The 14,306-nt window shown below is 49.1% G+C and overlaps 6 protein-coding genes across 6 annotated transcripts; 2 read left to right on the forward strand and 4 right to left on the reverse strand.

The window, feature by feature from the left end:
• Positions 1-181: 181 nt before the first annotated feature.
• Positions 182-663, forward strand: J7T55_000802 (uncharacterized protein; the record flags this gene model as incomplete). Its single annotated transcript, XM_053140057.1, has 3 exons — positions 182-312; positions 374-489; positions 563-663. 3 exons carry the CDS (start codon positions 182-184, stop codon positions 661-663), a joined length of 348 nt encoding a protein of 115 aa, XP_052996455.1.
• Positions 664-3,207: 2,544 nt separating this feature from the next.
• J7T55_000803 (uncharacterized protein) lies at positions 3,208-4,515 on the forward strand (the record flags this gene model as incomplete). The annotated part of the gene is made up of 2 exons (XM_053140058.1): positions 3,208-3,309; positions 3,589-4,515. 2 exons carry the CDS (start codon positions 3,208-3,210, stop codon positions 4,513-4,515), a joined length of 1,029 nt encoding a protein of 342 aa, XP_052996456.1.
• A 483-nt stretch (positions 4,516-4,998) lies between these two features.
• Positions 4,999-7,322, reverse strand: J7T55_000804 (mino acid permease; the record flags this gene model as incomplete). The annotated part of the gene is made up of 8 exons (XM_053140059.1): positions 4,999-5,199; positions 5,259-5,916; positions 6,044-6,071; positions 6,156-6,414; positions 6,479-6,594; positions 6,726-6,794; positions 6,900-7,107; positions 7,203-7,322. 8 exons carry the CDS (start codon positions 7,320-7,322, stop codon positions 4,999-5,001), a joined length of 1,659 nt encoding a protein of 552 aa, XP_052996457.1.
• A 1,427-nt stretch (positions 7,323-8,749) lies between these two features.
• On the reverse strand, positions 8,750-9,723 carry J7T55_000805 (3-beta-hydroxysteroid dehydrogenase; the record flags this gene model as incomplete). Its single annotated transcript, XM_053140060.1, has 2 exons — positions 8,750-9,205; positions 9,268-9,723. 2 exons carry the CDS (start codon positions 9,721-9,723, stop codon positions 8,750-8,752), a joined length of 912 nt encoding a protein of 303 aa, XP_052996458.1.
• A 500-nt stretch (positions 9,724-10,223) lies between these two features.
• Positions 10,224-11,117, reverse strand: J7T55_000806 (uncharacterized protein; the record flags this gene model as incomplete). The annotated part of the gene is made up of 2 exons (XM_053140061.1): positions 10,224-10,593; positions 10,654-11,117. The coding sequence occupies 2 exons, from the start codon at positions 11,115-11,117 to the stop codon at positions 10,224-10,226; spliced, it is 834 nt and encodes a 277-aa protein (XP_052996459.1).
• Positions 11,118-11,602: 485 nt separating this feature from the next.
• J7T55_000807 (uncharacterized protein) lies at positions 11,603-13,448 on the reverse strand (the record flags this gene model as incomplete). Its single annotated transcript, XM_053140062.1, has 5 exons — positions 11,603-12,623; positions 12,680-13,037; positions 13,097-13,191; positions 13,242-13,300; positions 13,353-13,448. 5 exons carry the CDS (start codon positions 13,446-13,448, stop codon positions 11,603-11,605), a joined length of 1,629 nt encoding a protein of 542 aa, XP_052996460.1.
• Between the last annotated feature and the right edge of the window lie 858 nt (positions 13,449-14,306).

The raw sequence follows: 14,306 nt of genomic DNA on the forward strand, positions 1-14,306 counted from the left end.
TACGTGGTGATCCTTCGTGTACTTGGCCGCTCTCCAGATCTATTTATTATATATAGAGTGCATCAACAGGAGCTTTGGAAATGGATTCATCTCAGTTCAAGCCAACGCATTACCATCACTCCTCACCAGTCAATCATACACTTTGCATCTCTCCAGCCCAAATACTGATAATTAATTCGAAATGAACTTCCTTCTGTTCACCGCCGTCTTCACCATCTCTGCCTTTGCTCTGCCAGAACCGGTATCTGGAGGTGTTACTTTGTTGGCCAGAGACAATGTCAAACTGAACCAGTACCGCACTCTGGACGACTGGTAAGTGTACAGGTTCTGTCCCTTAATTCAAAATCAGCTCTCTCTAACGCATAACACTCAGTGAGAATGACAGAGACATTCTCTATCATGCTGCCCCAGTTTCGGGGAAGTGTTATGAGCTGGACGATCAAACCGGAGCTTTCTTCTATAACACTGGAGGCTTCTGGCAATCTTATTGTAAGCGCCAATTCTCGAACTTTTTATTTTCTTTTGACGAAAAATGTATGAACTAACACAAAGACAAATTTAGCCTACGATGACCATGGGTGCGGTGGTACATCACACAAGTTCCAGCGCTATACGGGCAAGTGTGTCGAGAGAGGCTCTCAGAACTCAGTGAAGTTCTCTTAGACGGCCTGCTGAGAAATTTCACTCCGCTCGCACCGCGCCACAAGAGGACTCGGAGGGGAATATCGTCTCCTATTTGTGTCAACAGGATGTCTTGGGACTCGCCTAGTTTCCCACCGTTGCCGAGGAGTGGAGAATAGTCAGCTACTTCGTTCACCAAGGACCTATTCATAGCTACTCAGTCCGCTTTGTTTTACTTAGTCACTCAATTTATTCTGTCGTCCTGCTGTTACATTCATTAGCATCAAAACTTTAGACAGACTAGTGAGATGTTTTTGTCACGAGGGACAGGGCTACATTGACCCCCAGCAACCTGCGGACTGAGCCGCATGTCGACTCATATATCTACCTATTTATTAAAAAGGCTGCGAATTGCACTTGAATGTTCTGGGAGAATCGATACGGCATCGAAGTCTCAAAGTCAACAAGTTTGTTTTACATATTTTCAACTGGATCACCTTTGCACAGGTTTAATAATATATATTGACATTTCCATCATCTTTCAAACTACAATCGGTATAGTATATGATTTAGTATTGATGGTCGATTTTAAATACGATACTTCTGGGAAATTGGAACCGTCAAGAGAACTATATCTACCTAGGTATAAGTCTATATATATTGCTAATTCACTTCTATTTTGAATGATATTCATTTAGTAACCCCTGATGCGTTTCTATTTCTCTCTTAATCGGCATACAATCGATATTTCTAAGCTTTTCAGTAAATGCTGTACCTGCAGACCCCGTCGTGGCTTTTTCACCCTCCGAGAAAATAGCCAACTTGAAAGTCATCATCCGTCTCTGTCTTTCCTATATACTCTTGCATTAGTTTCATTCCCCAAGCCTCCGTATTCTCTTCATATATTCGACGTTCTTCTCAAAACGGGAAATATATACGTCACCTTGTACATGGCATACGCCAGCGATGCAGGAACCCAAGAAATCATCTTTGAAAGGCATCGTCATGGGATCGGCCGCCAGATCCTACCTATGTTGCCAGGTCGAGCAATGAGTACGCCATCGATGAAACCAGTAACCGGAAAGTTGACCGGACCAGCCCGGTATGGAGCCGAGAGAGTCCTGACATGTGTGGAAATTATCAAGATCTAGTGATTTTCGAAAGCATCATGTGGTTCTTATGAACCTGAGTTGCGTGGCTTACGAGGCTCATTCGTGTCTCAATGCCTGTACTCTCAAGGCAAGAAAGTGCGGCCTGTTAAATTCCCAAGAACCTAGGTAGCTGCAAGGCTTATGCTCACCCGCTCCCAACCCACTGCGTGTCCGCCAGAGGTTTCAAGACAATATTAGGACATCCATTCATCAGTGTACCTAAGGGTGCGGCGGAGCGCAGTTCCTAGTTGGTTCTGGTCTAGCATTGAGGCCCGTGCTTTTCGCTATGGTCCGACTTCCGAACGGTCAAGGCTCTTCAAGGCTCTTGTTGTTGGCGACAACGCCACTCACTGGCCCTTTGCTCCAAGCCCTCACACGGATCTGGAACCGGAAGATCAGGCTAAGTGCCGCTTAGGCCTACTCCGCTATGCATTTAATAATCTACTTGAGAACATGTTGCCGAGTTCACATTTTGAACCCGCCCAAGGGCATGAGAGAATGAAAGAGGAATTAAAGACAGCGCAGCATTGTATTCCATCCTTACAAGTACTTCAACGTTGTACTTGCATATTGTGAGCTCCAAGATGTGGACTCTCTTGAAGAGAGTCTGCTATCTTGAAAATGCGAGAAACTGATTTGGGAGACTTCGGGAGTGCGAAGATGACGGATCAGCATGGGATACGAGACTAACTAGAAGATATTTTCGATTTAAAATATTGGATCTGGTTTTAGAGCGTACTACGTCCCTTTAGGTTGAATTAACTAAGATCAAATGATAGCAGTCTGTGGTGACAGGTGTTCTGCACAACGAAAAAGGTCATCATTCGACGCCGCTAATATGTCGGTACCATGCTAGCAAGTTTCGTTTTGACCCGGCACGCATACTGTAGCAAACCTCGTTTTTGACCGGTACGTGTGACAGGGAGCTTGAACCGGGCTTCAGAACTTAGCAAAGCATATGTGAATCCATTGATAGAATATGTCACATTACAGCCTCTCCAACACACGTGTGCTGGACCATCAGTTGCGGGCGTCTCAGCGAAGCGACCGCAGCAAATCATCACCTTCAAGACTCACTGAGCCCGGGTATACATGGATCCCGACCAAGTTCAAGGGCTAGTCGTTTGACAGAAGCAAAACTAGTCAAATCAAACTTTTGCACAGACTGAATAGTCATTCCTTAGTGTACTAGCTATCGTGTCTACATACACAGCACGAAGGACTGTTAAGGTTATCAGTCATGCACACAGACGACCTTAGTATTTTATTGTTGAATATAAGAGCGCCTTCTTGTGACGCTCTTCTGTTCTTTTCTCCTTTTTTTTCTTGCGACTCTTTCAACCATACGTTCAAACGAACGTTCGCTTCTAAGGTCACTTCTGAGTTCACATACTATCGAACCACTAGGAGCATCTACACAATCGAAAGACCCAATATGCATCTTCCTCTCAATATCACGGCTGCTGCGGCGGCGCTGTCGACCGCCATCCTGCCCAGCGTCCCCTCAGCCACTAGTCACTCACCCGCGTCTGTTTCCGTAAGTGCTTTCTATCTTTTGCCAGTCATTCTCAGTCACTTTAAATTTAATTCTGTTGTCCCCTCAATACTCTGCGTCACAAGAACTTGGACCCCGATGGAGTGGTGTCTGCGACTTCCTACAAACTATCCAATCTCACTATCTGCAGCCGTCATGGAGTGCAAAATGCTACGCGAAACCAGAATAGGCACCAACTATCGGCAATCATCACTTCCAAGAAGGGATTTTTGTTTGCCCCATTTCTGACCCATGTGACCGCTAACGAGACGCGCCGAACAGTGTGAACCCCCAGAGTTATGCAACTGGGAACCAGACAAAGTCTCTAGAGGATTCGGCCAGAATGATCCCATAAACCCAAATTTCCCTCCACCAGACCAGGCCTCTACGATATTCGGCCCAGCTTTGCCCGACGACCGGTTTTACCATATCGATGAGGACGCGTTGACGGGTTGCATCAGGGCTGCCGTGAAGACAGCCGGCAATAAACGGTGGCGGGAGCTCAAGATCCGGAGAGTGTGGCTCAAGTTCCTCGCCAAGAGCAGAGACCAGGGTCTAGTCGGCATGGATTCCAATGACGACAAAAACAACGTACCAACCTTGGTCGAGAAAATCCGAGGTCAGGTTGGTGACGCCCTCGAGCCTTCCGAGACAGACCCCAAGGAATGCGACGCCGTGGTAAAGAAGTTCACGACCACGCGAGTGTTCGACGAGATTCTGCTGGCCTGGGCCGTTATACACGGCGACATTGCGGCTTTGCCGCCAAAGCCTCCACAAGCCAAGAGGGCTCATCTGGTATACAATGAGACTGCTATCGCCATTTCCATAAATAGCCACTTGCGCAATCTTCTCGACAAGATCCCTCAGATCCCTGACCACTTCGGCCGTCACAAAAGCCACGAAAAGCGTGTTGTTCCGGATAACTCGACTGTCTCTGGCGACTTCACTATCCCTTACAATCTGACTATTCCGGAAAACTCGACCATCAACTCAATCGAGGAAGCCGAGAGGGAACTTGCGCTGCTCGCCAAGTCAGCGACCCTCACCAACGCTGACCTCGTGAAGCAATTCAAAGGCAACCAGAGCCTGATTAGCAACTTCTTTGACATTCCTTATATCCGTGCGCTTCTGCACGAGTTTGTCATGAGCGAGACACTCGTCTCGGTTTTGGACTCGCAGGAAAAGGAGTGGCTTATCCCCGATGAGTAGCGAAGCTCGCCCAGAGCATCCCACGGCTTTAATGTTCCCACCCGTCGTGGCAATACTCCTGTACCGCAGCCAAGGTTGGGTCTGAGAGAGAGTTAATGGGGATACCCAAGGTCGAATAAGTGCAATGTCGAGTGAATCTTGATGAGGCCGTCGTGTCTCTCTGCTTTCTTTTACATCTGTATAGTAACTGAAGTACTGGCTTCCGTGCTAAATGCATCCTATTGCAATTCCAATATCTGTCCTCGATTTCAAATAATCATGCGCTCAGTGCTTGTAATGAGACACTTTTGAGTGCACAAAGAGGGAAACACTAGATAACGTGGTAATTGTGATTTTGATTACGACTATTTTGAAAATGCTTCACAGCCTTGCTCGCGCTATATGTGCCGCCCATGGAATCAAACAAGGTGTTGGCATTTCGTCATTCCTCAGCTCAACAACCGTTATTTTGCGATCTCAATTTTCCCACGTTTCCGAAACATTTTACTTGGCTGCTATACCTTCCGTAGTGTTCACATTCTTCTCGCGGTCACGGAGCTCGGATTCGCTGGGGTCCTTGATAATCATGCCATCGACAACGTGAGCTTCGGTTCGTGGGCCGACGTAATATTTCCTGCCGGCGATAAACCAGTAGACGAGAGAGAAGAGGAGGACGAAGGCCAGAATCACGACAGCGTAATTCATCTGGAGCCAAGGATGTTAGCATATGCTACAAGGACTATAAAATAGGACGCAGCACTCACAGTATCCGCAGCAACGGGCCTAACGGTGGGGAAGAGGAAGATGACAGAGACAAATGCGGTCCATGAGCAAGCCCAGATGTTGACGAAGATGCTCGCGGGACCCAGGTGCCAAGGCCCGCGCTCGAATTTGTTGAATAAGAGCTTGCACAGAATCGGGATGCAGTACGACCAGTCCAGTGCGATGGCGCACAAGTTGAAGATGGCCGAGATGGTGATGTAGCTGCCCAGGCCGATGAGGTTGATCAGGATGCAAATGAGCGTGTAGAGCCAGACTGCCAGGACGGGGGTATCAGTCCGGCCCCAGATCTTATACCAAATACTTGAGCCGGGGAGCATCTCGTCGCGCGAGAAAGCCCAGATGGTGCGGCTGCCAGCCTGCAGGGCCGTGATGCAGACGAAGTTCATAATGATGAACGCGGCGACGGCGAAGAAGATAGCTGCATGCTTTCCCATGACATTGTAATAAATTTGTACGACAGGCTGCTCAATGGCCGAGGCGAGGATGTTGTGGGCCGGGTCGTCGGAGGTCAGATCCAGGGGTCCCATGCAGAAGGACAGAACGATGGTGAATAGCCATCCGACTACGTAGGTGAAGCCGAGGGCCGATGAGATGGCCGTTGGGACGGTGACTGCTGGATTCTTTGTCTCTTCGGCGATGCTATGTTGGTGGTTAGCATCTGCTAATTGCCCCATGAAATGAAACGAAGCCGCCAGTCTTCCGTAGTCAAACCTCGCCACAACAAGACCATTCCGAAATGTCCAGACCAAAATAAAAGAGTACTTACTGTGCTGCAGCATCATAGTCGGTCATCACTATTTTTGAAATTTGTAAGTAAAAGTCGGATAATTAAGCCTTCGCGGGGGGTACTATTGTCGTCGGCGTGTACAGAAACTTACCCCATGCGACCGACAGGAAACCAAACAAGAAGCTGAATCCTGGCGGGTTCCATCCAGAGTCGGGCTGGACCTCGGTAAAGACATAGCTGGCCGTGTTCTTGTCCTTCTGAAGAACAAGGAGGGCTATACAGCAAGAGAACAGAACCGCAATGTGGATCACGGCGTAGGTGCTGGCAATCTTGGACAGCCAGGCAGTGTTCAGGCAGTTGACAAGTGCGTGGAAGATGGACAAAGCGGCCATGACGCCGATGATATGTCCCTAAATTTGTCAGTAATTAGCGACATAGTCTATAGCACGTAGATTGGGAGGGACATGATTTTACTTGGGTCGGCGAATAGGTGAAGTCGGAGCCGATTGCTACCGCAGCCAACAACATCTGAGCTGCGCCGTAGCTAGATGAGGCACTACCGCAGATTTGGCCGATAAGGTTGAGCCAGCCTAGTATTTTACCCATCGTCAGCTATCGTGAGGACCTGGCCAGGTCATGCGGTGTAACATTCCGGGGGACTGGTATGGAAGGGAGGGGCCGATCCGGTGGTACTGGGCCGGAAATAGCGTAAAGAACATACCATCAATCCAGGCGATAACAGGCACCCACTTCTCCGGCGCGAGGTATTTAATAGTGAAATACATAGCACCTGCGTAAACGAACAAAACTTGTTAGCGTTTTCCGCATCCTCTCCTGTCGATTTTCAAAGACAGTCAAATATGATCGGAGTCAATTATCAGCAGTGATTGCGTACCAGAAGTCGGATAAGCTGAGGCAACCTCGGAAATTGACAGGGCCAGGCACATGGCCCCAATACCAGCGATCAACCAGCACCACACCGCCGACGCGGCGCCGCCAGCATAAAGGGGGTAAGAATAGGTCGTCATGACCGTGCCGTAAAGCCCTGAGATGGAGAGGGCGAAGCTGAAAGCGGACCACAGACCAAACTCGCGCTTAAAGACCTGTTGGTGTCGAAGAGAGGGTGCATCGTCAGACCGGATGTAGCATAGAATGTCCACGCCTGCGAAAGAACGCGGTGGCGGCCGGGGTCACTCACAGGTTTGTAACCCATCGCCGCGAGGGCAACATCGGCATCGTCAGCGCTGACTTTAACGGGATCTTGGTGCTGGTGGTTGGCCGCTGGCTCAGCGGATATCTTGTCCGGTGAATCGGCCATGGTGACGGCTGTCGCGTGCTACACGCGAACAGGCTTGTGAGGACGGATCGGTAGTGTTTGCTCGTCAGTAAGACGTCTAGGTTGAGACAGTCACAAGAATTGCGGTCGAGCGAGCCTTGTCCGCGATAAAGGGTTGTAAGCAGAAGGAATTCTGCTTAAAGGCGGACGCTCAGTGGGATCAGAAAAAAAGCAAAGAGAGACTCGACCTTCTGCGAATTGGGAGCGAGGTGTGGCTAGAAGATAAGCAGCGCCGGCGTAAGCGAGGAGCCCCGAGGGGCCTTCGCCGGCATTTAAACAGGATGAAGGGACGGAATGTAGCACTCTGGTGTACCCTGTCCCGGACGTGGCTGCTGCTAGTGGGGCCCGAGGACCGATCAACAAGTGGACAGAATAGCTTCGTACTCCCGGAAGGATTTGCTGAATGGGCACCCCCATCCTTGTCTCCTGACCGACGCTGACGAGATTGCCGAGATAGGGCCATTCTCGATATGATATGCACAACACCCAGTAAGCGGCTACCCATGTGCGCTGTAGCCGATAGCCGCGTGTCATTGTAGTCTCTAATCTAGAATGTGTGGACGAACTCACTGTGTTCCCCACTCGTCAGGTCGTCGGGTACATTGTGGGCGGTTCGCCCGACCTGACGGCTCGCCGTGAAGCTTGTCGAGGCTTGACTGTGACTGGCATCTTGGCGAGGACGCTAGAGACGTCTAGACAAACAAGCAGATGACCAGTGGCGGACTCGGGTGGATAGGACAGAAGCGGCTAGCTGCTGGCCTTAGTCGGCTACCTAAGTAGAACGAACCTTGGCGAACACCGCCGCACGACTGGGATTCCTCGCTCACCAAGCACAAAATTGGGTACCAGGGGACTGCGCAAGGGTAATTAATGATGGCCTCCGGCAACCAGATACTGATGAATGACCTGTGAGATAACAGCCGTGCTGGGTCCCATTGTTTCAGATAAGAATCCTGGATTGGTACCGCATTCAATGACGGCTACTTATCGATCATCCACACCTGCCACCCACACTCACCCACACTGGCGGTAACTTTCGTCTCCGGGCTAAGCCTAGGTCTAGGTCTAGTCTCAGCTTTCAACCGCCATTAATGCAAATACTGAGTCTTTTTGTGGAGAATTTCCTCAGGCCACCAGGGTGACAAGAGTCTTGCAATCTCCAAGGATATCGAGGAGATTGATCAGCGGATATGATTTCTCACAGAGAAGGCAGAGTCTCAGGCTCTAACTGCATGCAGAACTTGGGCGGAAACAGCATTGGATTTCACCGTCGTGTCTGGCGATGAAAGAACAACGATTGGAACATTGAGAATTTGGCTACATCATAAGTGCTCAAGCGCGATTATGTTTCACTTCACAATGAATAACATGGCTATTATAGTAATTGTCAAAAATGATTGCAGCCATCCTCAAAGCTTCGGGTCCCCTTTGCCTTCGACCACTTCCTCTTGGGCCCTGGTCTTCATGGCTTCCAACTTTTTCTCGTAGCTCAGAGAGTAAAGGACTTCCTTCATGTCGCTATTACAAGGCTCCGGCTCCTCGCGGAAGAAGATCTGATCCATAAACACCTCCACAGCCAACCCTTCCGATTGCTCGGAATCAGTCTCTTTGCCTGTCGAGTCACGCATTGGCCTGCCTTGAACCAGCATCTCTACAGCGGAGACGACGGTCTCAATAGGTGTAAACAAGTGCTGTGGGTATGTTTCCCACATCCCAGGGCCCATCAGCGGTGTCTTGACAATGCTTGGCAGTATTGCACAAGCTCGGATGCCGTCATTTCTCTTCAGGACCGGCGCAATGGAACGCATGAAATTCAGCACCCCTGATTTGGCTGCTGCGTACCACGGTGTGAACTCTTGTTTGTACTTTGCACAAAAGTCAGCAACGTATGCGAATGTCTTGACACGTATCCAATTGGGCAGCTCACTAGACCAACAATACTACATGTCATGACTAGCACAGCACCCTTCCCTTTGTCTGGGTTCGCGCGGAAGTAATGCTGTGCCAGATAACTCGTCGCGATAACGCCTTTAAGGTTAATCTCGATGGACAGGTCCTTGGGCTCGGGGGGTGGACCGTTAGTCACGTCATGCCTTTCGTAAAAATTGCCCTTCTCGAGAATTCCCGCGTTGGCGAAGACAAAGTCCAGCCTTTCGTGCTCCTGTTTGAATACAGCAGCGAAGGCCGAGGACAATGATGGCCACGACGTCACATCCACCTTGTGGAAGATCGTGTTTTGCAGCCGTGAACTGACCGCACTGCCTGCGAGGCCGTTCAGGTCGAATATGTGCACCTTCCAGCCCTTCGAGATCAAGGCCTCCGTCACGGCCAGACCGAAACCTGAAGCTCCGCCTGTGATGATCGCTACTTTGAGTGACGACATGTTGGAGCGCGCAACAAAAAATCAGGTACCAAGCCAGGCTCCTTATCCGATAGGCTATCCAGAATTGACGATAATAGGGTTCGATGATAGATTTTAATTCATCATGGCATGTGTAATATGGGTTCCGATCTCTTCATGAACAGCGCATTTGTACATGATTTCACGCACGGATTTAGAATTCCGTCTAATTTGATGTGGCAGGTGGGGTACAGCAGCCCAAAGCAAACAACTTCATGGGGGCAGCTGCAAGGACGATCTCTAGGACCAATACCGATATGATTGAAAATTAGAGCAAACAAAGTCATTCTCCTTTTGTTGCATATGCGGGGGTGGTAGTGTACTGTATACCTACCTATATACATCAGTACTGTGCAGATCGACCAGGAAGATCAGGGCGGGAAGCTTGCCATCGAGATGAAGAGATGCTCTCCTATGCTTGATACTATCTGTTTGAATGGCAAGGTGTCAATGCATCTTGAGTTTTGCCGCAAGCTGAGTTTTTACTGAGCCAGATAACCGCCATCCATTACCAAACAAGAACCGTGTACAAAATTGCTCCGAGAACCCAGCAACCAGACGACGCCTTCAGCAATCTCTTCCGGTAGTCCAAAACGCTTCATAGGTGTCCAGTGGTTGATTTTAATGAGGGCGTTGTCTCTCATTGCCCCTGGCGCATCCGTGAGAGGCGTTTTGATGTACCCGGGAGCAATAGCGTTGCACTTGATCTTGGGATAGTCGAGAGCTGCTGTTCTTGTAATTCCTGCTACTCCGTGCTTGGCAGATGTGTAAGCACCTGAATGGCGTAAGCCAACGATGGCGGAGAGGGAGGCTATGTTGACTATGGCGCCTCGTTGCATTGGAGCATATGCTCTAAGAGTTCGGTTAGCACAGTTCATACAAACCTGCCTATCATTTAAATCAGAGACTCACCCATATGCGACTGTGGGCTCTTGTGCCATCATTTGGTTAATCTCGGCCTTCATGCAGAGGAAGACACCTGTCATATTGATGCCCATCATTCGATCCCAATCTTTTAAATCGGTGTCGGCGAGGGGCTTTTTCAACCCAATACCAGCACAATTGACCGCGTAATCAATTCTGCCGAAAGTCTCAACTGTTGTCTTGATTAGGTTCATGACTGAGCTTTCATCCCTGACGTCGACATTGACTGTAATGCATTTAAAGTCCTTGCCAGTAGCGATCGCTACCAGTTCCTTTCGCGCGGACTCAAGAGCATCAGTGTTGATGTCTGCCACTGCAATGCCTGCACAAGCTTCTCGAGCAAGCAATAGAACGATCGCACGCCCTATGCCTGAAGCACCACCTGTGACCAGCGCATATCCTGGAACTCCTAACGCCGACTGAGGCGTACTGGACAATGATGGATTACTCATGATGTGGTGACAAAAGTTGAGAAGGAAAATCAAGGGTATGTTGCTGCAAAGATCTGAATGTTGTTGATTTAGGCCACTCATATCTTATACTATCTGAGACAGGTGACGGACGCAAGAGTAAAACAATTCATGATGGATTCCGCACTTCTGCGTGGCTGTGTAGGTAGGGACCTGGGTTCCTGCCTTCTCTCTGTAATTGTACATTTCGGAAATGCAAAGCCGCAGGTCATCTGAACCAACCCGAAATGAGCAGCAATGCCGAGGATGGTGACTCCATTCAGCTATGTGCGAATTCAATGCTGGCAGAATCTCGACATGATTTTAACCCAACCTAGTTTCATTGTCGGACGGAGAACGGATTGTTCTAAGTAAATTCATTTAATGGAAGGAGAAACTTGATTAAAGACCTCAAACGCAACTCTAAGGGGCCTACGGCTGGAATTAGTTTTGACCGATATTCTGAGACTGGTATTTCAGTATTCACGCTATTCTACAAGCCCGGAGAGCACCGCGCTGCCCGAGTACAAATGTACTAATGCTGATGTCAGGATTATAACCATGATCCATGTCCAAATTGATGCGTTCTGGACTTTCCGAAGAGCCCTTCGAGAGATCCAAGTCACGATTCCACCCTGGAGCGTGAAGTCACCCCAGCGCGGAAAGAAGGTTGCCCTCCAGAACGAGGATGCCATTCCGGGCCAAGACGCGGAATTTCGACCAGCAGAGTTGATGTACCAGTTGTTATAACCGGAATTAAAGACTGTCTTCGCAAGAGTCTTGTCAAGATCCTTGACAAACCGCGTCTCAGCTTCCTCTCTGACCTCTAGCACGTCCGCGTAGCCATCAATGATGGTCTCGAACAGTGTCTTGGCTAGGTATTCAACCTGCACTTCCACCGCGTAGATGACTGAATTGAACGCAGGAAATGTGTTTGGCCCAAATAGAATGCCGAAGTTTGGGAAGTTATGGACGAATGTTCCCATGTACGCTTGTGCTCCTCTCTGAGACTCCCACTGGTCTTTGATCCCGACTCCGGTTTTGCCCACGATTTGCATGGGTGTCAAGAAATTAGAAACCTGAAAACCAGTGGCCAAGATGATGATGTCGAAATCCTCTTGGTACCCATTCTCGCTGATTATTCCAGTATCAGTTACTTCACGGATTCCCTCTGCTATCAGATCTACATGGTCTAGATGCAGAGACGACAGATAGTTCGGATCAAATATGCGTCGCTTACACCCGAGTGCGAAGTCTGGCACCAACACTTCATGATATTTCTTCGGCGCTTGAGAGTAAATATACTCTTTTGCGTTCTGTTCGATGTCTCTGCGCTGTTTGACTTCCTCATGCGACGATCCATAAGATGAAGCGAGGTTATCGGTGTCCAAAAACGTTTTGAGGCGGTAATACCTCTGCCAGAGAGGGATGTACCGGAAGCAGAAGCGTTCGAATGGGCTGAAGCGGTGGTTTGGCCGCGGATGGTACCATTGCCGACCTCTTGCGAACCTGTAAATTAATGTCAGTCACGGCAGGCTATCTATCAGGAACAAGCAGAGTCTTACTGAGTAAGCTTGGAGACATGCTTCGCTATCGATGGTACAACTTGAGCAGCACTGCAACCGTTTCCAATCACGGCAACTCGCGTGCCTCTATAGTCGCAGGTATGGTCCCACTGTGCCGTATGGAATACCTTCCCTGTGAAAGATTCCAAGCCGGGAAAATGAATCTCTCTTGGTATAGAAAACCCCCCAACGGCGGTGAGAAGGATGGCACAGGTCTTTGTAAACCTCTCTTTCGTCGTGGTGTCAACGAATTCAACCTCCCATTGTTGCTCTGGCGATAGCCATATGGCGCCAGTGCATTCGCTGTTCAGCCTAAAATGTGACCTCAGTGAAAATTTATCGACAGTGCTCTCGATGTCTGTTGCTTCCGTCAGCATTGTACTTAGTAGTCTCCTCGAATCTGGAAATGGTGCCTACATTGCAGTATCTCTGACTGATCACACAGCTCCTCACTCCAATCAGGGTTCAGATTGAATGAAAAAGAGTATAGATGAATAGGCACATCGGAGCCGCTTGAGAATGGTCAGTGAGTTGTCCAATAAGTCATTTCCTCCATGCATACCATCCGGGATATGTATTTGCTTTCCACGTGCCGCCGATAGAGTCACGCTTTTCAAAAATCTACAAAATATGTCAGCCAGTACAACTCTTCTATACGGCAGTGAGAGCCTACCTCAAAATTAGTGTACCCCAGCTTGTGTTTCAATGTATGAGCCATGGCGATACCTGACACACCAGCTCCAACGATGATGGTGTTCTTGGCAGGCATTTTGAGGTGCGATGCAAGGCGGCTAAGACGCAAGGGATGAGGTCGATGATGAATTGGTATGCGAGAATGTGACAAAATCTTGATGTATTTGAAGTTTTTAACCGAATGTTATGTGGATGGTGCTGTTGATCAAGTGTCGAGTGGTCAAAGGTCCTCCGTTACTCTCCATCGCCTCAGGAGTGGCGTTGCTTGCAGTGCTCGATACGCCTTTGGATGCGGCCAAGGGTGAATTGTAGAAGTGAGCCACTCCGTTTCCACTTGAGCCAATTGCTTCTTTGCCATGGTGAGACGTGATTAAGGAGCTTGTGTGGGTGCAGAGTTCACACGGAAATCGAATTCCGTCTACAACGAAGCTAGATTCCCCACCACTGCCCACCAAGCGGGATATACGTTTACGCGGGTACGTAAATGACGTCTTTGAATCCTTGGACGATAGTATTCCTGAGATGTATTCTGTGCGGTATTGTGTATCGTAGCTAATTGACATTCAGGAGTTCATCAGAGCTCGTAGTCTCCTCGTGTTAGCCACTGTTCGTATGAGACAAATGCCTTGACTGACCCCTGCAAGACGTTCCCCAGGCTACCCCGGATCTACCCCGGATTTTGGTGGGTCAGTATTTGACGGCTTGGAAGACCCAGAGCCCACTACCATCCACTTGAGACCCTCAATAATTCAACATCTAGGGGTACACTCTCGCTACTGCCCTCGCTCAAAGGTTGAAAGTTCTAATTTCAATCTCACAGTCGACATCAAAGTGACAAGATGTATTTCAAGTATGCTCAAGGACGCTTAAGCAGCCGACTCACCTATCGGCTCATGTCAACAAGTTGTGCTCTGGTAAGCTAACAGCCGCTACT

This window comes from Diaporthe amygdali, assembly GCF_026229845.1.
Source record: "Diaporthe amygdali strain CAA958 chromosome Unknown NODE_6_length_1560011_cov_65_102424, whole genome shotgun sequence".
Taxonomy (NCBI): Eukaryota; Fungi; Ascomycota; class Sordariomycetes; order Diaporthales; family Diaporthaceae; genus Diaporthe; species Diaporthe amygdali.